General features: G+C 49.2%; 17 protein-coding genes across 17 annotated transcripts; 15 read left to right on the top strand and 2 right to left on the bottom strand.

Annotated features, from left to right (window-relative positions):
- Positions 1 to 121: 121 nt before the first annotated feature.
- TbgDal_VII3100 (hypothetical protein, conserved) lies at positions 122 to 1,045 on the bottom strand (the record flags this gene model as incomplete). Its single annotated transcript, XM_011776343.1, has 1 exon — positions 122 to 1,045. The coding sequence occupies one exon, from the start codon at positions 1,043 to 1,045 to the stop codon at positions 122 to 124; it is 924 nt and encodes a 307-aa protein (XP_011774645.1).
- Positions 1,046 to 3,697: 2,652 nt separating this feature from the next.
- TbgDal_VII3104 (hypothetical protein, unlikely) lies at positions 3,698 to 4,072 on the bottom strand (the record flags this gene model as incomplete). The annotated part of the gene is made up of 1 exon (XM_011776344.1): positions 3,698 to 4,072. One exon carries the CDS (start codon positions 4,070 to 4,072, stop codon positions 3,698 to 3,700), a length of 375 nt encoding a protein of 124 aa, XP_011774646.1.
- Positions 4,073 to 4,251: 179 nt separating this feature from the next.
- On the top strand, positions 4,252 to 4,632 carry TbgDal_VII3108 (hypothetical protein, unlikely; the record flags this gene model as incomplete). The annotated part of the gene is made up of 1 exon (XM_011776345.1): positions 4,252 to 4,632. The coding sequence occupies one exon, from the start codon at positions 4,252 to 4,254 to the stop codon at positions 4,630 to 4,632; it is 381 nt and encodes a 126-aa protein (XP_011774647.1).
- A 363-nt stretch (positions 4,633 to 4,995) lies between these two features.
- On the top strand, positions 4,996 to 5,421 carry TbgDal_VII3110 (T. brucei spp.-specific protein; the record flags this gene model as incomplete). Its single annotated transcript, XM_011776346.1, has 1 exon — positions 4,996 to 5,421. One exon carries the CDS (start codon positions 4,996 to 4,998, stop codon positions 5,419 to 5,421), a length of 426 nt encoding a protein of 141 aa, XP_011774648.1.
- A 732-nt stretch (positions 5,422 to 6,153) lies between these two features.
- Positions 6,154 to 6,657, top strand: TbgDal_VII3120 (hypothetical protein, unlikely; the record flags this gene model as incomplete). Its single annotated transcript, XM_011776347.1, has 1 exon — positions 6,154 to 6,657. The coding sequence occupies one exon, from the start codon at positions 6,154 to 6,156 to the stop codon at positions 6,655 to 6,657; it is 504 nt and encodes a 167-aa protein (XP_011774649.1).
- Positions 6,658 to 6,968: 311 nt separating this feature from the next.
- Positions 6,969 to 7,313, top strand: TbgDal_VII3130 (hypothetical protein, unlikely; the record flags this gene model as incomplete). Its single annotated transcript, XM_011776348.1, has 1 exon — positions 6,969 to 7,313. One exon carries the CDS (start codon positions 6,969 to 6,971, stop codon positions 7,311 to 7,313), a length of 345 nt encoding a protein of 114 aa, XP_011774650.1.
- Positions 7,314 to 7,368: 55 nt separating this feature from the next.
- Positions 7,369 to 7,911, top strand: TbgDal_VII3140 (hypothetical protein, conserved; the record flags this gene model as incomplete). Its single annotated transcript, XM_011776349.1, has 1 exon — positions 7,369 to 7,911. One exon carries the CDS (start codon positions 7,369 to 7,371, stop codon positions 7,909 to 7,911), a length of 543 nt encoding a protein of 180 aa, XP_011774651.1.
- A 267-nt stretch (positions 7,912 to 8,178) lies between these two features.
- TbgDal_VII3150 (protein kinase, putative) lies at positions 8,179 to 9,099 on the top strand (the record flags this gene model as incomplete). The annotated part of the gene is made up of 1 exon (XM_011776350.1): positions 8,179 to 9,099. The coding sequence occupies one exon, from the start codon at positions 8,179 to 8,181 to the stop codon at positions 9,097 to 9,099; it is 921 nt and encodes a 306-aa protein (XP_011774652.1).
- A 760-nt stretch (positions 9,100 to 9,859) lies between these two features.
- Positions 9,860 to 10,696, top strand: TbgDal_VII3160 (hypothetical protein, conserved; the record flags this gene model as incomplete). The annotated part of the gene is made up of 1 exon (XM_011776351.1): positions 9,860 to 10,696. The coding sequence occupies one exon, from the start codon at positions 9,860 to 9,862 to the stop codon at positions 10,694 to 10,696; it is 837 nt and encodes a 278-aa protein (XP_011774653.1).
- A 274-nt stretch (positions 10,697 to 10,970) lies between these two features.
- TbgDal_VII3170 (hypothetical protein, conserved) lies at positions 10,971 to 12,197 on the top strand (the record flags this gene model as incomplete). Its single annotated transcript, XM_011776352.1, has 1 exon — positions 10,971 to 12,197. The coding sequence occupies one exon, from the start codon at positions 10,971 to 10,973 to the stop codon at positions 12,195 to 12,197; it is 1,227 nt and encodes a 408-aa protein (XP_011774654.1).
- Positions 12,198 to 12,723: 526 nt separating this feature from the next.
- On the top strand, positions 12,724 to 13,077 carry TbgDal_VII3180 (hypothetical protein, conserved; the record flags this gene model as incomplete). The annotated part of the gene is made up of 1 exon (XM_011776353.1): positions 12,724 to 13,077. The coding sequence occupies one exon, from the start codon at positions 12,724 to 12,726 to the stop codon at positions 13,075 to 13,077; it is 354 nt and encodes a 117-aa protein (XP_011774655.1).
- A 917-nt stretch (positions 13,078 to 13,994) lies between these two features.
- TbgDal_VII3190 (hypothetical protein, conserved) lies at positions 13,995 to 16,100 on the top strand (the record flags this gene model as incomplete). The annotated part of the gene is made up of 1 exon (XM_011776354.1): positions 13,995 to 16,100. The coding sequence occupies one exon, from the start codon at positions 13,995 to 13,997 to the stop codon at positions 16,098 to 16,100; it is 2,106 nt and encodes a 701-aa protein (XP_011774656.1).
- Positions 16,101 to 16,617: 517 nt separating this feature from the next.
- Positions 16,618 to 17,910, top strand: TbgDal_VII3200 (hypothetical protein, conserved; the record flags this gene model as incomplete). Its single annotated transcript, XM_011776355.1, has 1 exon — positions 16,618 to 17,910. The coding sequence occupies one exon, from the start codon at positions 16,618 to 16,620 to the stop codon at positions 17,908 to 17,910; it is 1,293 nt and encodes a 430-aa protein (XP_011774657.1).
- Positions 17,911 to 18,120: 210 nt separating this feature from the next.
- TbgDal_VII3210 (hypothetical protein, conserved) lies at positions 18,121 to 19,161 on the top strand (the record flags this gene model as incomplete). The annotated part of the gene is made up of 1 exon (XM_011776356.1): positions 18,121 to 19,161. The coding sequence occupies one exon, from the start codon at positions 18,121 to 18,123 to the stop codon at positions 19,159 to 19,161; it is 1,041 nt and encodes a 346-aa protein (XP_011774658.1).
- A 259-nt stretch (positions 19,162 to 19,420) lies between these two features.
- Positions 19,421 to 19,825, top strand: TbgDal_VII3220 (histone H2A, putative; the record flags this gene model as incomplete). The annotated part of the gene is made up of 1 exon (XM_011776357.1): positions 19,421 to 19,825. The coding sequence occupies one exon, from the start codon at positions 19,421 to 19,423 to the stop codon at positions 19,823 to 19,825; it is 405 nt and encodes a 134-aa protein (XP_011774659.1).
- A 506-nt stretch (positions 19,826 to 20,331) lies between these two features.
- TbgDal_VII3230 (histone H2A, putative) lies at positions 20,332 to 20,736 on the top strand (the record flags this gene model as incomplete). Its single annotated transcript, XM_011776358.1, has 1 exon — positions 20,332 to 20,736. One exon carries the CDS (start codon positions 20,332 to 20,334, stop codon positions 20,734 to 20,736), a length of 405 nt encoding a protein of 134 aa, XP_011774660.1.
- A 506-nt stretch (positions 20,737 to 21,242) lies between these two features.
- Positions 21,243 to 21,647, top strand: TbgDal_VII3240 (histone H2A, putative; the record flags this gene model as incomplete). The annotated part of the gene is made up of 1 exon (XM_011776359.1): positions 21,243 to 21,647. The coding sequence occupies one exon, from the start codon at positions 21,243 to 21,245 to the stop codon at positions 21,645 to 21,647; it is 405 nt and encodes a 134-aa protein (XP_011774661.1).
- Between the last annotated feature and the right edge of the window lie 117 nt (positions 21,648 to 21,764).

Here is a 21,764-nt window from a genome sequence, read left to right on the forward strand (position 1 = left end):
TACACATAGGCAAAACACTTTCGCATTCCGGCAAGACAATATTTCCTACCACAAAATTCCCGTAATCAAGCGATGTACGGGACGGTGGAAATAAGTTTTATATGCCACATCAGATGGAACGCTACGAAGCGTTCTTTTTCCTGGAATTTCTCCCTTTTTTCATCACACCTTTTGGCGGTTGAGGCACCCTTTTCTCAAGTATTTTGTCAAGAACTCTAAAAAGTTCCTCGGGGATATCATCGTTTTGCCGAAGCCAGAGAGTGTGTAAACTGGTATTGAACTCTTTCACATCGCTCTCACTTTCTTGTAAACCTTCCATGATGTGGCCAAAAGAACTTTGGCGCTCCTTTTCGCTGCTCTCCGACTTTGCCGAAGTAAACTCCTTCAAGGAAGACTCTAAACCCTTTTCAGAACCAGTGTACAGCGTAGTTCCTGCAGAAACAGCATCGCGAAGCTCAGGTGAGAGCAAGTCCACTACATGTTCAAGTGCAGAAACTAGTTTGTAAGCACCAAGGAACGTCAGTCGGTTTCCACGTAAGTTTAATGTTTTAATCTTTGATGAGCTTGGAAGCGAAGAAGCGAGCGCCACCGCACCGGCATCATGTATACCGTTACAAGAAGCATGCAGAGACTCCAAATTCCCAATACATTTAGAGGCAGCAACCGCTCCCCTGTCACCAATGTAGTTCCCATTGACATTCAAGTGTTTCAAACACCTGTTACGTTTGATACACGAAAAGAATCTAACGGCCCCTTCCTCTTGCATATCACACATAGACAAATCCAGGGAAGTAACGGTGTGGTTCAGTATCAACATTCGGCCAATATTAACGCATTTTTCGGGCCCCCAAAACGTTGAGGAGCAGCACAATTTTATTCCCCATGGCTCCGGAGGGTTCAAGTATCGGTTGCAAGCTATGGCAGCCTCCTCGCTGGGTCTCAGACGCCATTTGAAACTGTTTGGAGCATCAGGGTCTGGGGGTGCTGTGCTTCCCTCAATCGTTTCAATCGCCCTCTTGTACACAGATTCAACTTCTTCTATCATTCACCTAAAACAAGTAAACAAAGAACAGAAAGAATAAATTGTTATCTTCATGAGCAATAATAATAATAACAACAAAAGGTGGTACCCTAAGCGTAAACCTCGTTGCTCTCCACCACACATACACAGAGAAGAAAATGGCGATGGCGAGAAGCAATCACAAGATGATCTGCCTGTGGCTGACACCATTTCTTAGACCCATTTAACGGATACGCTAAATCGACAGTAACACCAGCGAAAAGGGAAAGAAAAAGAGAGAGATCTTGTTGAGCACAACGCATCTTTTACTACTTATCAGGAGGCTCTCCCGCACCACCAAAACCTCACGACCTTACATTCCCAGCCCGATCCGGGGGAGTGGACAAGGACGAGCACGGGAGCCTCAATCATCCACTTTCCCTTCAGCGGACACAGAGTTGTGAATATTCAAAATGAAAAACGAATCTCAAACTTGATATACAGGTGCGGTCACATGCGCATGTGAGCATGAACGTCGGCACATATATGCAGGAAATGTAGACAAATATTTTGACGAAAACAAGGGGCGCTGACAGCCATTCGAGGCCAGCAAACCTCACAACAAACGACTGTCGACGCGAGGAAAACAGCAACAACCAGTGCGAAAACACGCGAAACACGCCACCCGCACCACAAGGCCAAATGGGCACCCATCCCCGGAGAGGCACGACTCGCCCAGCGGATCACGGACCACACACCCTCGGGGGAAACCGCAGTTAACTAGCCGTTCCGGCCAGGTGCCAACCACAGCCGCGCCACTCAACTACCAGCGAGGATGCGAGCAGAAGAGGTCGCACAAGGGGAAGGCTGTACTAACGAAGCAGGGGGGCGCGGAACACACTTGCAATCGGGAAAGCGTCTGCATCAGCAGGTCCCCGAATGTATGCGCGCGGGTACCCAGTAACTGCTAACGTTGAACCTGTCCCTCCCCCTCCTTCCGACTGAAAATCGAAGGGAAAGGGGGTAGCGATCTCTGGTATATGAATCGGGATACTCGAGAAACGGTCTTAAAGTGGCCAACGAAGCATCTCAGCCAGGTATGACAAAAAAGATTGAGCTCAGTCTCTCGCAAGCGCGGTCTCCCCATCAAACTCTCCGCGTACTCCACTGACAGTGGTCAGAGAACATCCACCGAGAAAGGGGCTAAGTAAACACGGTTGTGAACCCGAAACCGTATGAGAAACCATCCACAAAAATGCCGCAAATATCAAAGACAGAATTTCCAGGGGTGAGGAGCCGTGAACCCCGAGCCGCTTACAACAAGGAAACCGAAGTTGGCATCAAGCCGATTGCCCACACGAGCTGCGCTAGCAAGAGAAAATGTATATGAATGGGGATTGCAGAACCACAGTACACTGGTAATTCCAGCCGCTTCCACGTGATTCCTGGGTCCGGTTCGCTGCCTCTGTAGGGAGAGCCAAGGATTAGCGGTGCTTCCCACCTGGGGAAAAATGGTCTCCTCCCCCCTCGGCATCACACGGTGCAGGGGCCTACCACGCCTTCGTGCGACACCGTTTGGTCATTGGCCCCTGGGTACGTGCCAGCTTGCATCCAGAAGAAACTCTGTAGCAAAAGGGAAGAAACGCTTTCTGGGCTGCATAACTGCCGCATGGGGCACGGCATAATACCTAAAATATTTTGAGAAGGGCGATAAAATACCATTGTTGGGGGTGGGGAGCAAGCAAGCTCACAGAGGCGACACCATTCCGAGCAGCAACCGTGAGAAGTACCCTCTGTGAGTCGGTCAAAGGGCTGATTTCCAGGAGAATGGAAGATAACATGGAGTAGTTGCTTCCATTAAGGCGATTGTGGTTCATACCAGAGCACCAAGCGGCAGGCGCACAGGCGTAGACGTTTGGAAAAGCAAGCTGGAGGAATTAGAAAGCAGCGGCTGCCTTCATAGATCATGAAAGAACGGCCGGTTTAATGGATGATGGGCGCAGAATTGCAGTCCCGAATTGCCTCAAAGGGCGTCCCTACTTCACAGGATATATAGAACAGTTTCCACATAATCGAAAATCGAAAATGAAGATGGGCAATGTGTAGCCAGGAGACTTCATCGATCTTTGCGGTGCGGCACAAATTCGTCTTTGAATCACTTCTGCTAACTGTGATAATGAACGAACCAGAAGGGGTGCCGACCGGAGCGCCGGGTATATAGGCATAGCTTCTTTGCAAGCAATCTAATCATCATTCGCCTTGGCGCAGGTATAAAAAGATAATTTCGGCAAAAAAAAAGGCGGCGGAGGATCCACAAAAGAAGTTGCCAAAGTGAGGGCCATCCCATACTCTGTGTAGAGATTGAAGATGAAACCGCTAAGATCAATTCACACCACTCTTCGACCACACATAGAAATTTATGCTGCAGCGTATGTTTCTGGTAAAATTTTGCTTCACCTTTGTGTGAGAAGATTCAATAACGCACAAGTGTGAGAACTGCATACACGAAAACTAGTTTATAAAGCCAACGAGTGGGGAAGACGTACCAAATGAAGTTAGTCTCATTCCAATGGCAGATCATGCATTCAAAAGGGTACCAGGCCCCCGTATATATATATGTATCCGGAGGAGGAGAGGCAACTTCGAGTGTCCGCAAAAACAACTTTACTCATAAGAACGATAGGTGTTAAAGTAGATTCAAGGGGTAAAGAGCAGATGCCGCAGAAGATTAAAAGTGTAAACAAGCAAAGAGGAGAGTGAGGAACCTTGGATGATACGCCTACCAGGGTTGGAAGCACTGGATGGCAACGCCAGATAATTCTTCGGGAGCTGCGAGGCCACATTGTAGAGAAACGAAGGACGAAAATACGCGAAAAGGCGTGTTCCGTGGACGCTTCGATGGCGACACCGCCATACAAGAGTACGGAACCAGTAGTCCCTCACCTCCCCCATAAAATCTAACATAAGCGCGTTCATTAGACGGTGTGGCGGAGTTGCCGGCAGGGGGCTTATTGTAGGGAGTCCATGCACATCCGCTACAGTGGTCACCTGTGAGGGTACTAGGCGAAGCATGTGAGCCGAAAGCGCTGTGGAAGGGGATCCGGCGCTTTGTGGAGGCCTACCGCGTTTCCCCCACCACGTTTTTGAAGTTTAATTTCACAGGTATGGAAGAAGAAAAGCCGCAAAACCTTTCCAAGGTTTGAACAAATACAGGTTGGAGGGGCTGAGAATCACCATTAGCTGGAAAACTAATGTCTGAGACTTCCGCTGAAGCAGAAGTTGCTGTAGACGCCATCGCTCCGGGTACAAATCGGCTTGGCAAAGGAGTTTGTGTAACACCAACGTCCCAGAATATAGCGTTGCTAAGGAAGTACAAAGCAAAAAAAAAGCGGTTTTGGGTGGGGCTGAGTTGTAAGGCGGAGAGTGCTCTTCGCTTTCAGCGAATAGTAGACGGAGTGCTCACAATGGGACATGTGAAGATGGAAGGTGTGTTGAAGAAAAAGCAAAGGAAGACGGGGAAACCATCAAGGGTAGTTTCGGAAAGGACTGTAAAGACATGTGGAAATTCTGTATCCGACAAGATTGGAGGACGGAAACTGAGAACAATACGCCATTTCTTTAAACACGAGTAGGTGACACCAACCTAACTGAACTGAGGCACCGCTTCCCCTTCGCGTTTCAGTGACTAGCAACCTACCCCTGTACATTTCGCCTGCGGGTGAATGGTGCCTCTCTTCCTCTCCTAAAAAGAAGAAAATGCTCAACGCCTGTTTGCAACTTTTGGTGGCGGTTCACGACCATTGAAAGGGTTTGCTAAAGTTTATGCCGCACTACTAGAAACCTTTTTCAGTGTTTTTTTTATTCCTCCAAAGCTATTTTTGTTTCTTGAGCCTACAGTATGGAAGGTACAATCCATTTTTTTCCAGCATTCACCAAGCTCGGCCGCTGTTGCAACCTATGCGACGCCGTTTCTGACAACCGTTTTGGGAGGTAGTATGTTCGCAGAAAATGTTCCTCTTTCCCCGTTGACGCCGATTGTTTCAATACCCTGGCGATGCCGGCCACCTCAACATGGTGCCAGGGTCCGGCACCCCGTATCATCGGGGGAAGCCAAGTGCCAGCGGCGTTCCTTTCATGGGGAACACTGCTTTGCTCCGGCTACGGCATCATGCAACACAGGGATCGGCAGCGTCTTGCTGGGACACCGTTTTTCATTTGTCGGTCCCTGGGCACGTGCCAGCGTGCCATCAGCAGTATCATCCGCACTAAGATGCTGCTGTCCGGTGATGTGGAGCTCCAAAAAAGGATTGCTAATTGACATCTTTTGGAGAGTCTGGGGTGGGGGGATTCTCGCCCCATCTGCTGTATTCCGTTCAACTGCGGAGCTACAAAAAAAAATTATAGAGGGTGTGTCAGGATGAGTGAAAAAGGGAGACTCTGCCACAGTCGCCAGACCGATAGCATCTCAGGGCTCTACGGTGATGGCTGATGGCCGCGCCAGTTGGGGGAAACTCTCACGAAGGCACGAAGAAAATTCCAAAAAAAAAAAAAGAAAAAAAATTGTTTCAATACAGTGGTGACTGTCACTGTGTCCTAAGTGTAACCTAAGCAGCGGCGTTGTCCTTTGCAAGCCTTAGTGGAGTTGGTTATTGAGTTGAGCCCCGGAAGCCAGTGGTGTATGTGCCGTTAACGGGCCTCTTGATTGAAGTGCTGCCGCGTGTCGTCCTTACGGTCGCCACACTGGTATGTCTTAGGTCTCCAGCTTGCTTGCGTAGTGGCTAGGGGGGCTCTGACGGTTTGAGCTCTGAATATTGTTGGAAATTGGGTAGCTTCTCTCCCTTCCCCCGCCCCCCTCCGAGTGAGGTCGCTGCAGTTGAGCCGGCTCCCCCCAGAGAACTTGAGGTCGGCCACGGACCCCGCCGAAGCCGATTAAAGGCTTTTCCCAGAAGGTGCGTCAGCCCCATCGCGAGCGGGCGGGGCTAGCGGCAAGGTGAAAAGCAAAAAGGGAGACGGCGCAGCCAAACTTTGCGTAACACGGATAGAGACCCGGCGTGCTAGGCATCCCCCTCGGACATTTGAGGCAGAAGTATTTTTTTAGAGGTGCGGACCGTTGGTTTCCGACGAAACAGGTTGGTCTTTATATCCTCTCGCGGATGGTTAGTAACTGCTCCCAGTTGTGCGTAGCTGGTTTTGCGTCCTTGATCACTGTTTTGTGTTTTTGGTGCGCTCGGTACGCCGATCAGGAAGCCCGGAGGCGGCGGTGGTGGCAGTTTTTTCTGGGGTTGATCACCCCTTTGAAGGTTCGGGGGCAGTCTCGCTGCAACAACTGTGTCCTCAGAAAAAACGGGGTCCGGCGGAGGTTGACCCTGGCGGCAGCCTCTATACCGCTTCCCGGCCGACAGGGTGTTGCGTCATTATTGCCCGTTTTTTTTTTTTTAAAGGGGATGACGTTTCTGTTTTGTCTCTTTTTTTTTTTTTCGGATTTAGCAGCGATGCGTTGTGCCGCCTTGGGGTGGTTTGCCGCGTTCACCGCTTTCAGGGCCGTGACAGAGTTTAGATTGAGGTTGGGTTGCGCGCGCGTGCCTAACTCTCCACTGCCCCTGCGACGCCGCTGCCTTGCTAGTTCCTTTCCTTTTCGTTTTTGCTTACGAAAATGACGTCGCCATAACTCGGGTGCAATCAGGCTCCAGCCGACAGCCCCGCGCTGCGGGAGATGGACTCTCCGCCCCCTTTCTTTGTCTAAGGGGGTGGGGGCGGCGGAGGCGTAGTGCCTGTCGTTGGGAGGTTGACGCGTGCAAGGGGAAAGCCGGGCGGTCTCGTTGATGTGCGCTGACGTGCGGTCTCTGGGCGCTATCCGCTCTCTGGCAGTAGGGCGCGCACCTTTCGCTCCTGCAGGAATTTTCTGTTGCTTTAAGTTTTCAACACCCTCCTCACTTCTCACTGCTTACCCACGCGTTTCTTGTGGGTTATGGATGAAAGGAAGCGGTGGGAGAACTGTAGTTATTTTATATCTGTGTGCTGCGTTTCCTATATTCTGTACCTGCAGGGCGGTGGAGGGATGTTTGAGGACGCCGATTCTCCTTCTCTTTGCCGCTACCTTGTACACTTTCAACTATTCGCCCTTTCTGGATGGAAAGACGTAGGAAACCCCATTTCATCTGTTATGTTTTGGTGTGGTCTTTTTTTTTTGTTCAGCACCCGTTTAGTAATTGTTCCGAATCCTTGTTTCTTCGTAGGGTGCGTCCGGACGTTTTACACTTTATTATTGTACCCCTTCATAATTACTTGTCTGTTTCCTCGCCTCGTAGCGTAATTTGTGTGCAGTGTGCCCTCGCCGATTTGACATGCTCTCCTTCTCGAAATAGAAGATGGAATATCAAGGTTCTCCACAGCAAGAGGAAGGCGACGCTGCGCTTGCTAAGCGCCTCCACGAAGAGTTAAATGGTTCCGAAGCCTCCGGTCATCAAGAGCCAAGTGACCAAACTGGAGGCAGGCGACAGGTGGAATGCCCGATGTGCTCATCGGTAAGTGTTGTTGTTGGTGCCGCTGATGGGGTTCAGCAGGTTTGTGAGCGCTGTAAAGCCACTACTCACGGTGGTTTTGCAAGTGGTGAGGATAACGAAAATTATAGTATGCAAAAGCTGTTGTTGTGCAATATTTGTCAATCCTACAACAGGGTTCCAAAGGGTACATTTGATGCCATCCTCTGCGGAGCATGCGGTAATCAATTGAAAGCTGGGGGATCGGTGACTGAAAATTTGTCACCCGAAGATACACGGGTTCGGACGCAGGAAATTCGTGTGCGGTGCCCTAAGTGTTCTAGTATTAACACGGTAGAGGCCAACACTGATGCACTTAGTGTTCGGTTTGAATGTGGTTCGTGCCGATATGCTAATGAAGTTTTTTTTTAGTTATTAGGGAAGGGAAGATGTAGCGTTTGTCTTCTAGATACTCCTGTGCTTGCGTAGGTGTTTTAAACGAAAACACACAGAACGGGGATTCATTGCATCAAATTTACCTCAATATTGTGTAACCACAACGGTACTTGTGAGTGTACGCTGACCACCTTAAAACCTTATCGTTTGTTGGAAATCTGTTTAAATACTTGTAGTGTAGAAGGTGGAATCTCGCCTGGGGCACTTTTTGACGCTTGTAACGCTGTAGAAGCTGCGCATTCCATGGGAATAGTAGGAGAGTATGAAATATTAGAAACTCTAGGAACTGGTGCATTTAGCAAGGTAAAGTTGGTGCGGCACCTACCCACGAATGTGTATTTTGTTGCCAAGATCATCCAGAAGAGCAATCAACAGGTAGAAACGGACGTCAGACTGGAAATATCGATCCTTCGGAGGTTGAGACATCGCAACATTGTGCAACTAATAGAAATTTTGGAAAGTTCTAATAACTATTATATCATACTGGAACCCGTCCTTGGTGGCGATGTTTGCAGTCTTGTATTGTCCCAGGAGGGCGGCCTTGCCGAAGATTTTGTTGCCAACCTTTTCTTCCAGCTCGTGGCAGGGTTGCGTGCATGCCACCAAAATGGAGTTGCTCATCGAGACTTAAAGCCGGAAAATTTGCTGTTAACTGGAGAAAAAGTACTGAAGATATCAGATTTTGGGTTAAGCCGCCTGCACAAACAAAGTAATTTCCATGCGGAAGCGGAAGAATATGCTCATACTCTTACAGGTACTTTAGCGTACGTTGCGCCTGAAGTCCTTGATGGAAATTATGATGCATTTAAAGCAGATATATGGTCAATTGGATGTATACTTTATGTTATGCTTACGGGTCAGTTCCCCTTCGGCCCCACAACCGATGCTTGTGAGCTCGGTGAGCGAATAAAAGATGGCAGGGTCTGTGAAATGCCCAAGTCAGTTAGTGAGAATGCACGGGAGTTGACAATGTGGCTATTGTCCCGTGATCCGGCCAGTAGGCCTTCACTGGATGAGGTGGCAACTCACGCATTTCTTAGACAACATGTCCCTGCGAAGAACATTATGGCACTTACACGTAGTAGACAAGCGAAAATATTGGCGCCCGACCCCTCAGAATTTAGTAGCGCAATACCGGAGGAGAAACAAGTTGCAAACAGCTAACTACCTTGGGTGCATAAGGTCAACTAAGAGTACTTTTTGTGGCAAGTGCTTTCGAGAACTGCCGGAAAGGGGTTTGACATTCTCATATGACAATTTTAAGAAGCTGATTGCCCGTGGTATTTTTTAAAGGCACAACCGTTATATGAGAATGCTGAAACAATGCGGTCCTGTTTACTACGCAATTCTGTTAACGCGCCTGGTGCACGGGGAAGGGGAGCGAACGTCTGAGGAATGTTGGATGCATGCATGAAGTTGGACCATTAAAATTGAGTCTGATGCAAACATGCATGCACAAATGTAGTGAAATTAAGGAGAAAATCGTTGAGAAACCTTTTGCTCGTTTCTTGCGCCCCAACTCTGGTGGAAAATGGAGTCTCGACGAAGGTGCTTCATTTTCTTAATAAAACTCTAGAAGTGTTGCGGGGGTACACTTTCCTCGAGAAAGCTGTACCGGAACCACTTGACTTTGACCGCATACAGCGAGAAGGAATGAACCGCTGTGTGAGCAAGGCTTTTATATTTCTTTTTTGATCGAATTATCTTTAACCGTTGTGTTGTTTAATGCTTTTATGCTTATTTGATTTACGCCTGCTGATGACTATTGGCTGTCTCTAACCGTATGCTACGCACCGATTCGGGCAGTGTTTCACTTTTATCCTTCCTGATTCCTTTTTTTGAAACTAACCTAACCCTTTTTTATTGAAGGCCGAAGGGGGCAGTTTTTAAGCATTAACTACCCGAGAAAAGGGGGAAAAATACAATGCCAAGACCCGCCCCACGTTTCGCGATGGGGCACATGCTTCCTCATCGAAGTAATGTTGGTTCCCAATTTTTGCATACCCAAAGGCACGGATCCCGGAGCACTTGGTACAAAAAACACTATTTTTCCCTGCGTCCGTTTGCAATCCAACGCCACCACGGGACTACTCCACGTATTTTACTTGATCGCAGTTTATGGAAATCTCTTTGGATTACCAAATTGCAACTACCAGATATTAACAGGTGGGAACGTGTTGTAAACAGCCGAAGGGTCACCGAAGATCGTTATGCTTTCGTGGAGGAAGAGGGTGTGATGCACAAGGTGAACTGGGGTCTTTATTGTGAACGGCTCGAAACAGAGTTGACTGTCACACAAGAAAGGCTTCCGCAACACACACTACTGATGAAAGCAGTGCCTTCTAGCTGGAAAAAATTGGATATCGATATTAGTGTTATTCGTGGCCTATCCTTACGTGAAGCAATGGCGCAGTGCAAACTTTCGTTGCGCAAAGGACACCAGATTGTCTTCCGTGCTCTGGAGATGGCGCAACAGGGAGCAGAGGCAAAGGGCCTTGACAAGGAGCATCTACGCGTAGCTCACATTTCATGTTACCCTGGCCCAACTGACAAACAGATTGATATTCGTAGCAAAGGCTATTACGCCTGGAAGACAAAAAAGTCGTCTCATTTGGTTCTTACTTTAGCTGAGGATCCTGAGATGGTGCTTCCTGACCGTACGTGCCTTCCGTATTCTTCGCTAATGTCAATGAAGCGTGCCGGCCTTTCCGCCCAACCTACGGTAATTGACGTACCCGCTATTACTGCGGACGGCATTTAGCTAGTTTTTTAAGTAGCAGCACATTACTTGTGAGGTAAAAAAAAAGCCTGGCTGACCAGTTGGAGAGATGTGCCAGTGACTTAGTTGCGTACTATTTGGTGACCGTTGTTGAAAGAATATTGGGTGTTTTCTTCTATCGAAATAATTTATATACGGGTCTTCACTCATTACCCCGGTTCGTGTGAAAGCTTTCTGTAATAACGCTCGTTCCCTTCGTTTTTTATTATTGAAACTTCGGCAACCATGCGGGAGAACGGTATGGTTTACAGGTGAAATGTTTAGGAAACGTTACAGACCCCTTGACCCTGCGGAGGAACGCTCTGTGGGTGTCGAGCAGGCGCTTCATGTTGGTTTGCTGAGGGATGAACAGTCGTATTGCTTCAGGTGGCCGGATGCCCCGCTTACGGCGATGCTGCGGCGGTCGGACGATTCCCTAGTTCTAGGCATGCAGAGTGGCTCCGGTTCCGGCACGCAGAACGCCGTTGTACTTCCTCCTGTACCAAGGTTGAGTGCCGTGTTAGCTGAACATGACAAAGCTGAATTGTTTAGTTCCCTCTCTACCAACAATACAGCTATTTCGTTTTCAGCCGATTCCTCTTCAGCAAGTGGCATCGTGCTAAATCGAGGGAAGCGGCAGTTCTCGGCACCGGCGTCGACTTGTGTCGACGATAGCGTGTTCTCTTTCAGTTCTTTCCAAATGAAAGAGTTGGAATCATCGGGTGCTTTAAAGGCTTTCTATGAAGCTCATGCATTCTCAACAGTTTCCGCTACGGGTGATGGATGTGACAAGGTGCTAAAGGTTCTGGCAAGACGGAGAATGGAGGAGGAAATAGTACGTTTGGAGTGGCGTGCATATTATGAAACGGAAAAGGTATCTCCCGCAATACAACGAATTTTGCTTCTAACAGTGGCGGTGCCCTTCCTTGATAACTTCGAAAGCAGCGTACTAGCCTCTACCGAAGGTGAGGCAAAGTGGCAGCGGATTATTTACGAACTATGGGTAAAATGGCGGATTGGATCCGTGAAGGCCGGAGAAGTAGCAACTGCATCTGATGGTACCCCGTGGGGGGCGCCATTGTTACCCGGCTCTTTTGTATCCTCCCTTTCAAGAGAGTACTTCACAACTGTGGGCCCGGACCGCAGTGGTGCACTTAGGGGAGTTAGGGCTAACGATGCTAAGGGTGCTGATGGCGAAGGCTGTCAAGTGCTCTCTTCGGCAGCAGTGGGACGCCGAGGTGCGTACGGATATCTTAGATGGCGCATTGATCTCTACGAACCTCGACTGCGCGCGGTGCCTAAAGAGGGCGATGATGAGTATGGGTTGAGTAGTTCCACCAAACTTGTGGGGGCTGCCGAAGTGAATAATATTGTTGAAGAAAAAGTTCCATCAGTCCTGTGTGATGTGAGGCTTGGTGGGCGTGTTGACCCTCTCGACGCGCTGGCATTAACCGACATCCGCAGCGATGTGGGGACTTGGAGACAGTGGCTTGCTCATGTGTGAGTTGTGTGACCCTTTGTCGCCGAGGTAACTACTCATTTGTTAATGGCACGGTCGTCCTCGCGGGTTAATGTACGCATACCCTTCGATAAACGTTGGAGAAGCTGTGAAATACCTTCTGATGTATAGCTCATAAAGTGGCGTCTCATATGTCATCACAAAGTGGTGTTGTTATGTATGCGCTACACGCGGGGAAGGTAAAGAATGGAGGGGATGGCATGTACGATGCTAAACCGGGCTACGTCATTTTTGAGTTTTTTCCCCATACTTCACGCAGTTGGTGGGCACGCGACCAATGTTTTCGTTCGCAGAGCGGTTTCTCTTAGTTCTTCGAGTTCGCCACTTACTACTCTCAACGCTTATTTCATCCATTCCTTTGTTCCCTCTCAGCAAAGCGAAGGCTAGTGAGACCGACCAAAAGCGAAAACCTAACAAGAAACGGTAATATAGAACTGACACGGGTGGTAAAGTGCTGACATTGAGGAGTGAATAAAAAGTGGCCAAATCATATAGAGGCAAAGACAGCCAAATGTCTAAAGCTCCTTCGCAACCAGCCAAGAAGTGGATGAGCGCTCGCACCCTTGCGAAGTCGGAGGATGCGACTAACCGTAAAAGTAATACGGCGGCCCCAGCGTCTCAACCGTCACAACAGCCGGCGTCGGTTATGCATGAGCGACCTACGCCGCCTCCTCCGGCCCCAGTTCAACTGCCTCAATCCGTTTTCTTTGAGCGACAGGAAGCGGTCGATACGTTAAGTAACCTTTATCGCAATGCGCAGAGTGTTAAAAAGATCGAAACCGGTCCAGCTGCGTTTGAAGCACGGGATATCTCCAAGGTTCATGAGGAGTTAATGGATTGTCTCAGGCCGGCAGCGGCGGCATAGCACGACCAGTGGCTGCACATGGGATGTTCTTGTCGTCCAGACGAGCTTTTCGTGGTGTTTTCACTATTGTGACCGGGTTTGATGCTCCACCTTAAGAGGAATAAAAGAGAAGATGAGGAAAAGAAAGTGTACAGGAAATGAGTCATGAGGATTTTGGGGGAAGGTAGAAGAGAGAGCACACATTAGGTGTTGTAATGAAACCTACTCCTATTGTTCCCCACGTCGCTTCAACTTTCTGTAGCCATCACTATTTTTCGGTGAAGCCTTGCTAGTGAGGGACTATCTGAACTGTTTGTAGTGCTTATTGTAGTGTCTTCTTCGTGACTCTCACTCTGTCCCCTCTATTTTTTTTCATTCTTTTCGTTGCGTGTTTAACGTTTTCCTTATTATAGCTTGCTGGTGGCTCAGGGTGCAGAGTAGAAAGAAAAAGACTTTGGCGTTAACCATCAGGCGGTCCACTCCATCGCGAGAGTGCATATACTTGAGGGTACAAGACTCACTCACTTGTTCGACAGTGGCTCGTGGTAAGGTTCGTTTCGAGCGAACTGATCTTAAGAAAGGGAGATAAGTTTGTTTGAAACACTGCTCTTTGTCCAGGCAAAAAGTTAGAGGGGGTGTCGGAGCCTTTGGACGGTGGCAGGTACCAAACCAGCTGCGGAGTTTGTGGTGCGCTGTTGAAAGGGCTGAAAAAAAAAAAGTGGTGGATTGAGCTCCAACTCGTGGGGTTTACATGTTATGTTTTCCAGAACAATGCTTCTTTTTTTTTTTTTGCTTTTGTGCCGCATGTGGTTGCTTTCTTTATATATATATATATATATATATATATATGAACAGTTTGGAACTGAAAATTATATGACAATGAAGTTTTTAACCCACTTTTTTGTAAAAATAAAAAAAGGAAGAAAAACGTGGAGCGAATGGACGGGGATGATGGTATGCCGCCGTCAGAACATTCTGGGACGCCGTTTTCGCAGTTTGAAGAGGACCAAGAACAGGGGGACCTCCTACGGGAAGAGATACCGGAGGAGGCAGGGGAATCGGAGTTGCCCGAAGGTGACGATCAGACAGACATTGCCTTGCTGCCGAATGACTCGGAATATGCCGCTAACACCAGTGAGCTGGAAGGCTTCGGAACTGAGGTAAGGACTACCGATATGGAGCTGGAGGATTCGGTTGATCCTGAGCTTGACATGGTCGGGGCGGAGGTTGCTCCGGTCACGAAACCAAGTGAATCTGTCGAGGAGCTTCCACTTACGGCGCAGCCTGTGGACACTGAATTGGCGGATGTGATGCCGGAACGTGAACAGCCCTCTTATGGTGTACAGACCCAACTGGATGTTGAGGACATTACAGAGGAGTCTTCACAACAACCGACAGCCGAGAGTTCAGAAGTAGAAACACACCAGTTGTCTCCAAATGAATATATAGTGTCCGCTGATATTGAAGTCAGTGTTTTCGTTACAGTGCAGCCAATGGGGTTTCAAGTCACCGTGAAAGCACCTGGGGGGAGTAGAGGCGATGTTTATTCAGGATTTTTGTATGAGTGCATTGCCTCGCGGTTTGGTGTACATCCGGAGTCATTGCGGCTTCGATGGCGTGGAGAACGACTTCGGTTTGGTGTTACAGTTCCTTATGAAGCAGGTCCAGGTCCGCGGGAGGGGCGGCTATGGATTGATGCCTTCTTCAATGAAGGGATGATACCAGAACACCTAATGTCGATTGAGAAGGACAACCACTACGTGCGTTGTGTAACGGTGCGTGCGCGTTTGGAGCAAATCGGACCTTCAGACCTCATTTCTGCCCGTCGTCGCGGTTTAACTTTTGACGAGGCCATTAATGAGGTGCGGGAAAGTACTAAGCCTCAAAACTATATGACCATATCTATTGTGCATGACCCAATGGGGATTCGGCTGCCTTTCCTGGGTGGTTATCGCCTAAAGAAGGATCATTCCCGAATATTTCGTCATGCTGCCACACAACTTTCTTCTCCTGGGGACACAACTTTGGCTGATTTGCAGTATGGCCCTATTGTACGGAATAGGGTGTCAAGAAAAACTCAGACTTACGGGGTCTCCCGAAGTACTCAGACGCTTCGAGAGGGCCGAACACAGACGGCGCGGCCGGATTACGAGGTAGACGAGAAATTTGACGAGGCGATAACAGCAAAACCTTACTTCTCCTCCCAAGAGCTTCTCGCTTTACAGTCGACAATGATTGTTGTGATACAGAAAATGTACCGGAAGTGGAAGGCGCGAAGGGTCTTCCGCGAGGTTGCTGCCTTGCGTCAGGACTTCCTAAACAAGGCTGCACAGCAGGCTGCCGAAGAAGAAGCCGAGAAACGCCGCCGTGAGGAGTTTGAACTAAGGCGAAGAGCGGTTCCCCGGACGGCGGATGATTTCAAGACACTCCGGAAAGAATTAGAGGCGTGGCGCGCGGCCGAAGCGGTGCGTATTTTGGCTGATACTAGTCTTAGCGAGGCGCAGAAACGCACCGCGCTCACCCATCTCACGAACAAGGAAGTCAAACTACTCAGAGAGCTGGAGACACTTCGCGGCACCGTGCTCAACAACCGGCGCATGCACCGTTTCGAAACTATCTTACAAGCGATGACGTGTGCCAAGGATTGTGGGCCCGTGTCTGTCACCACCCAGGCTGCTGAGCGGGCATGCGAACTGCGTCAACTCTACGCTTCTTTCACTGAACCACCAAAAACGGTCGAGGGGCGTCTTGATATCCTTCTTCACGTTAAATGGACCGTGAAGGAGTTCGATGTGCCCCTTACTCGCCAGATAGTAGAACTTATTGACCGTGAAGCCGATCTCCTGCAAAGGGGTCGCACTATGTGCTCACTAAAAGGGCTTCATACACGTCTAGAGAATTTATTGAAGCGTTTCATTGCCACCCCAGAATATAACCCCGCCGTCGAGGAGGTGGTAAGAGGTCCAAAATTTGGTGTCGTCGACGGCCTCGACGCTCCGAAAATTTCGTCCTCTCGACGTTTGAAGCCGTCAAACGTGCTGTGATTGGTGAAGTATTGATGTTGGTAGGATTTTACAGGAGTATGGAAATACACATTGTGGACGAAGAGAGGGTAGAATGGAGTGTTTGCAATCTTCTCTACTTGCACAGTGCACATTACTGGTGTGAGTGAGAAATCATGCTTCCTTTCTGCGGAAATGGATGTTGTTGGGCGTCTTTACTCTTCCCTTATTAGACAGATATGTAAACAAAGATGTTATGTACATTTTACCATTTTTTTTTTTTTTGGAAGGAGCAAACGGTGCAACTTGGTCGGATTCTTCTCTCTAAGTGGAGCCGGCTTCCCCTATCTTCTTTGTTCCATGCTTTCCGTCGTCGTACCACTAAAGCTCAGATATTCCCTCATTTACAATAGGTGAACACACTTCTTCGTCCGGCGGTGACTCTTTCCGGTGCGAGGGGACTAAGGGAGAAATCTACAGCTGGGCTCTTGATAATAAAACAACTTGTCAGACCTGCCAGGATAGCAATAGCGGCCCACTTACGGTTTTAGGCGTGTGAATGAGTTTTGATGGCCTTCGGGGACGCTTGAAGAAAAAAACGTCAGCCCCTACAACAGACGGATTAGGGGTCTCGGGGAACTCAATAGATCTTTCAGATTCCGTCTACGCGGCAGCCGTGCAAGAGGCTTGTACCAACCACCGAAGTCGTAAACGGCAGCGCTCTCCGATTAGTGATGTGCTAACAGAACAACTGGTTCGGGAAGGTAATGCGGGAGGAACAACCTCCACCCCTGCCGTAGCTGAGGTTTCTATCACTCCGGCCGCACGTCCAAGACATCTCACGGAGGAAGAATTTCTCAAAAGATGTGTGGTGTCTGAAAAGGCGTTGGGAAGGTGTGTTGAAAGGATGTCTCGCGCGCTGGTGGAACCAGCCGTTTTCGGCAGTCTGGAGATAAGGGACAAAGACATCGCTGGCGACGACGTTGTCTTGTTGGGGTCTCGTGTGAGTGCGTTGCCTCTCCCACTCTGTCGTTTCCTTGTCCAGAGGCTGCAGTGCGTGTCTACTTCTTCAGTTGTTTCAGATGCGGCATACCAGGAAGAGGAGTACAACTTGTTGTTTGCACTTGGAGAGGTGGAGGCATGTCAACGGCAGGCGTGCGTGTCCATCCCCGAACAACTTGAAGGACTTATCGCAGTGCTACAAACTTACTGGCTTGCGCTATGCCTATATTGGCGAGCTGCTCTCTGTGGTTCCCTATCAGGAAACCCCTCTCACCAGGGCGGTTGGTCGTATGACGTCTATTTGCTCCAACATCACGCTTTGCCTGATACGGTGCGAAACACGCATGGGAGGCAGGTGGCCCTTGGGCTGGAAGCGTGGCGGAAGGCAACCCGTGTCCGGCAGGATGCCTTTGACTTTCTGGCACTGGTGCTGCATGACATGTTAGTTCTTACGCGTCGCCTGTGGAGGGGAGGAGTTTCAGGGGTTAGTGATGAGGAGTCGTGCGCGATTCCCGTGGATATGGCGAAGAATCTCTTTCTGCTGCAAAAGCTCCTGCGTAGTCGTGATTTTCCAGGTTGCCGACAGCTGTATGTCGACCTTACTCTGGGAACAGCGAATTGGAAGCTGGGTCTATTTTCAGGTGGAGAAGTGCACATGCGGCGTTCGATGGAACGCATTGAGCGCCGACGCATTGCCCATTTGCTCCACAACGAGAACGCACTACGGCTTTTGCATGCGGTGCGCGAGTTAATGGACTTCGTGCAGCAGCACGAGGCAGTGTTACAGGACTGTTTTTTTTTTACCTTCAATTCTGATGAAAATGGGCCGAACAAGGAAACAGCGGGATAACTACTAGCAGTCAGTTGCCACCTTCCTGCTGGTACTGCCAAATAAACATTTCTTTTTATTCCCTTTTATATTCTTGCTTCCCCCTTGCGATGTCTATGTTATCGTGTCGCCGCCTCTTTAACTTGACCCTTCTTCACTTCCGTTAAGATTTCCTCACTGCGACCGTGGTCCTGACCACCGCAACAAAATCAATTTAAAGGGTTTGAGAGGATGCGCGACTCGGGTGTGGCAACCGCCACCACTTATGTGGCACCTGTTGGGGGCCATGTGCATCCCAGTCTACAACGGTACATGCCCGGGCAACTTCCAAAGCGGATGAAACGGCTGTGTACCGGAGAAACAAACTTAAAAGTCCACAACCGAATGCACATGGATTCAATTCGAACTGAGATAGCGCCTATTTTACCGTCTTCAGAACACCTGCGACAAACCCTGCTGCCCTCTATCACGGTACAGAGGGCCGCTGGAAGAAGCAATGTAACGCCACGCGCTGGCCCGAAGGAAAAGCAACCTTCAGGCGTGAATGAGTCTTCGGAGGCCAACAACAAGAAAAACGAGGCGGTTATGGGCGTCTGGTGTAGACTTCCCCACGAGGACGAGGTTGTGGTAAGATCACTCGTTGAGTCCAATAACAAGGGGAAGCACAATTCATTTTCCAACGAAGCATTTTACTTCGGCAGCCACCATACAGGGGGTGCGGGCCAACTTGAATACGCTCATCATAACATGACGCACAACAACAACCACTCCGTCTCAGCATGGAAACAGCGGCAGCACTACCATCCGGATATTTGGCACACTAGAGCCCAACAACATCCACCACCAAAAAAAGAAACGAACACCACAGAAGAAATGCAAAAACATTCATTCCACGGCACACAAAACGATGAAATACACGGTGAAAGCACGCACTCTATACCCCCAAAAGAAAAATGTGGAAACGTCGAAAAAGATACGACAGAAAAGGCGATGGATTACAATGCTGCCAAAAATAAAAAATATGAAAACCTTAGCTGGATACAAAAAAGTACAACATTCGACACTAGCAAAATGACAGCGCCGAAGCTACGTTTCGAGCTAACTGATTACCACAACACAATGCCAATAACACAAACAGCGCCATCTACATCTCAATACATCGAAGAAAGAAGAAGATTCGAAACAATAAACGGTAAACCACTTACAACAGACAACGACAAAAAGAGCATCAAATACGCTCGAAGAAGATACGACACCACCACCAAGCATTAATCAACCATCAAAAAGAAGGGAAAATAAATCAGAAATGTACAAATTACTACTCTAGAAAAAAAAAAGAAACAAAAGTAATTACAAAAAAAATTAAAAATAAGTCAAGATTCCCTTTCTTCATTATCTCTGTTTGCTTTCTTTCTTTCTCCTTAACCTCTCGCTCCTCTCACAATTCTGTACCCCTTGTGTAAAGCAAAATCCAAAGCTACACCTAGTTTTCTATTCATCCAATCTTTCGTGCAATCCGTCGTTTGAAGCAATGGCAACACCCAAACAGGCAGTGAAGAAGGCGTCGAAGGGCGGGAGCAGCCGCTCTGTGAAGGCGGGGTTGATCTTCCCTGTGGGTCGCGTTGGTACGCTGCTGCGCCGCGGACAGTATGCCCGCCGCATCGGTGCTTCTGGCGCTGTGTACATGGCGGCTGTGCTGGAGTACTTGACTGCCGAACTGCTGGAGCTATCCGTGAAGGCTGCTGCCCAACAGACGAAGAAGACGAAGCGCTTGACGCCACGCACAGTAACCCTTGCTGTACGCCACGACGACGACCTTGGTGCGTTGCTGCGCAACGTGACCATGTCCCGCGGAGGTGTGATGCCGAGCCTCAACAAAGCTCTGGCGAAGAAGCAGAAGAGCGGAAAGCACGCGAAGGCGACGCCAAGCGTCTAGATAGAGTAACTCACAGTCGGTCTGGTGAATATCCCGCGACCTGGAAATAGTTAGATGCCTATGCGGATCCCTCACTGCATTCCTTACGGGATTGTTGCGAGTGAGCCCGCAAACTGTTTACTTCACTCCCTTTTTTTTTCTTTTTTTTTCTTGTTTGTATGTGTTGTTGGCACTTTTGTCCACAAATCACATTCACCATTTTCTCAATAATTGTTGTGTGGCTCGGTTGTATTTATCGACAATGTGTGCCTCCATTTGTGTGAGGTGGTGCGGACTTGCCGTGTGCACACACAATGTGGTTGTTGTGCATGTGCACGTGTCTGTGCTTCCTTTAGCCACATGAACCTATACGGGTTTCCCCTCTTCATTATCTCTGTTTGCTTTCTTTCTTTCTCCTTAACCTCTCGCTCCTCTCACAATTCTGTACCCCTTGTGTAAAGCAAAATCCAAAGCTACACCTAGTTTTCTATTCATCCAATCTTTCGTGCAATCCGTCGTTTGAAGCAATGGCAACACCCAAACAGGCAGTGAAGAAGGCGTCGAAGGGCGGGAGCAGCCGCTCTGTGAAGGCGGGGTTGATCTTCCCTGTGGGTCGCGTTGGTACGCTGCTGCGCCGCGGACAGTATGCCCGCCGCATCGGTGCTTCTGGCGCTGTGTACATGGCGGCTGTGCTGGAGTACTTGACTGCCGAACTGCTGGAGCTATCCGTGAAGGCTGCTTCCCAACAGACGAAGAAGACGAAGCGCTTGACGCCACGCACAGTAACCCTTGCTGTACGCCACGACGACGACCTTGGTGCGTTGCTGCGCAACGTGACCATGTCCCGCGGAGGTGTGATGCCGAGCCTCAACAAAGCTCTGGCGAAGAAGCAGAAGAGCGGAAAGCACGCGAAGGCGACGCCAAGCGTCTAGATAGAGTAACTCACAGTCGGTCTGGTGAATATCCCGCGACCTGGAAATAGTTAGATGCCTATGCGGATCCCTCACTGCATTCCTTACGGGATTGTTGCGAGTGAGCCCGCAAACTGTTTACTTCACTCCCTTTTTTTTTCTTTTTTTTTCTTGTTTGTATGTGTTGTTGGCACTTTTGTCCACAAATCACATTCACCATTTTCTCAATAATTGTTGTGTGGCTCGGTTGTATTTATCGACAATGTGTGCCTCCATTTGTGTGAGGTGGTGCGGACTTGCCGTGTGCACACACAATGTGGTTGTTGTGCATGTGCACGTGTCTGTGCTTCCTTTAGCCACATGAACCTATACGGGTTTCCCCTCTTCATTATCTCTGTTTGCTTTCTTTCTTTCTCCTTAACCTCTCGCTCCTCTCACAATTCTGTACCCCTTGTGTAAAGCAAAATCCAAAGCTACACCTAGTTTTCTATTCATCCAATCTTTCGTGCAATCCGTCGTTTGAAGCAATGGCAACACCCAAACAGGCAGTGAAGAAGGCGTCGAAGGGCGGGAGCAGCCGCTCTGTGAAGGCGGGGTTGATCTTCCCTGTGGGTCGCGTTGGTACGCTGCTGCGCCGCGGACAGTATGCCCGCCGCATCGGTGCTTCTGGCGCTGTGTACATGGCGGCTGTGCTGGAGTACTTGACTGCCGAACTGCTGGAGCTATCCGTGAAGGCTGCTTCCCAACAGACGAAGAAGACGAAGCGCTTGACGCCACGCACAGTAACCCTTGCTGTACGCCACGACGACGACCTTGGTGCGTTGCTGCGCAACGTGACCATGTCCCGCGGAGGTGTGATGCCGAGCCTCAACAAAGCTCTGGCGAAGAAGCAGAAGAGCGGAAAGCACGCGAAGGCGACGCCAAGCGTCTAGATAGAGTAACTCACAGTCGGTCTGGTGAATATCCCGCGACCTGGAAATAGTTAGATGCCTATGCGGATCCCTCACTGCATTCCTTACGGGATTGTTGCGAGTGAGCCCGCAAACTGT

Source organism: Trypanosoma brucei, chromosome 7 (assembly GCF_000210295.1).
Source record: "Trypanosoma brucei gambiense DAL972 chromosome 7, complete sequence".
NCBI classification, from domain to species: Eukaryota; Euglenozoa; class Kinetoplastea; order Trypanosomatida; family Trypanosomatidae; genus Trypanosoma; species Trypanosoma brucei.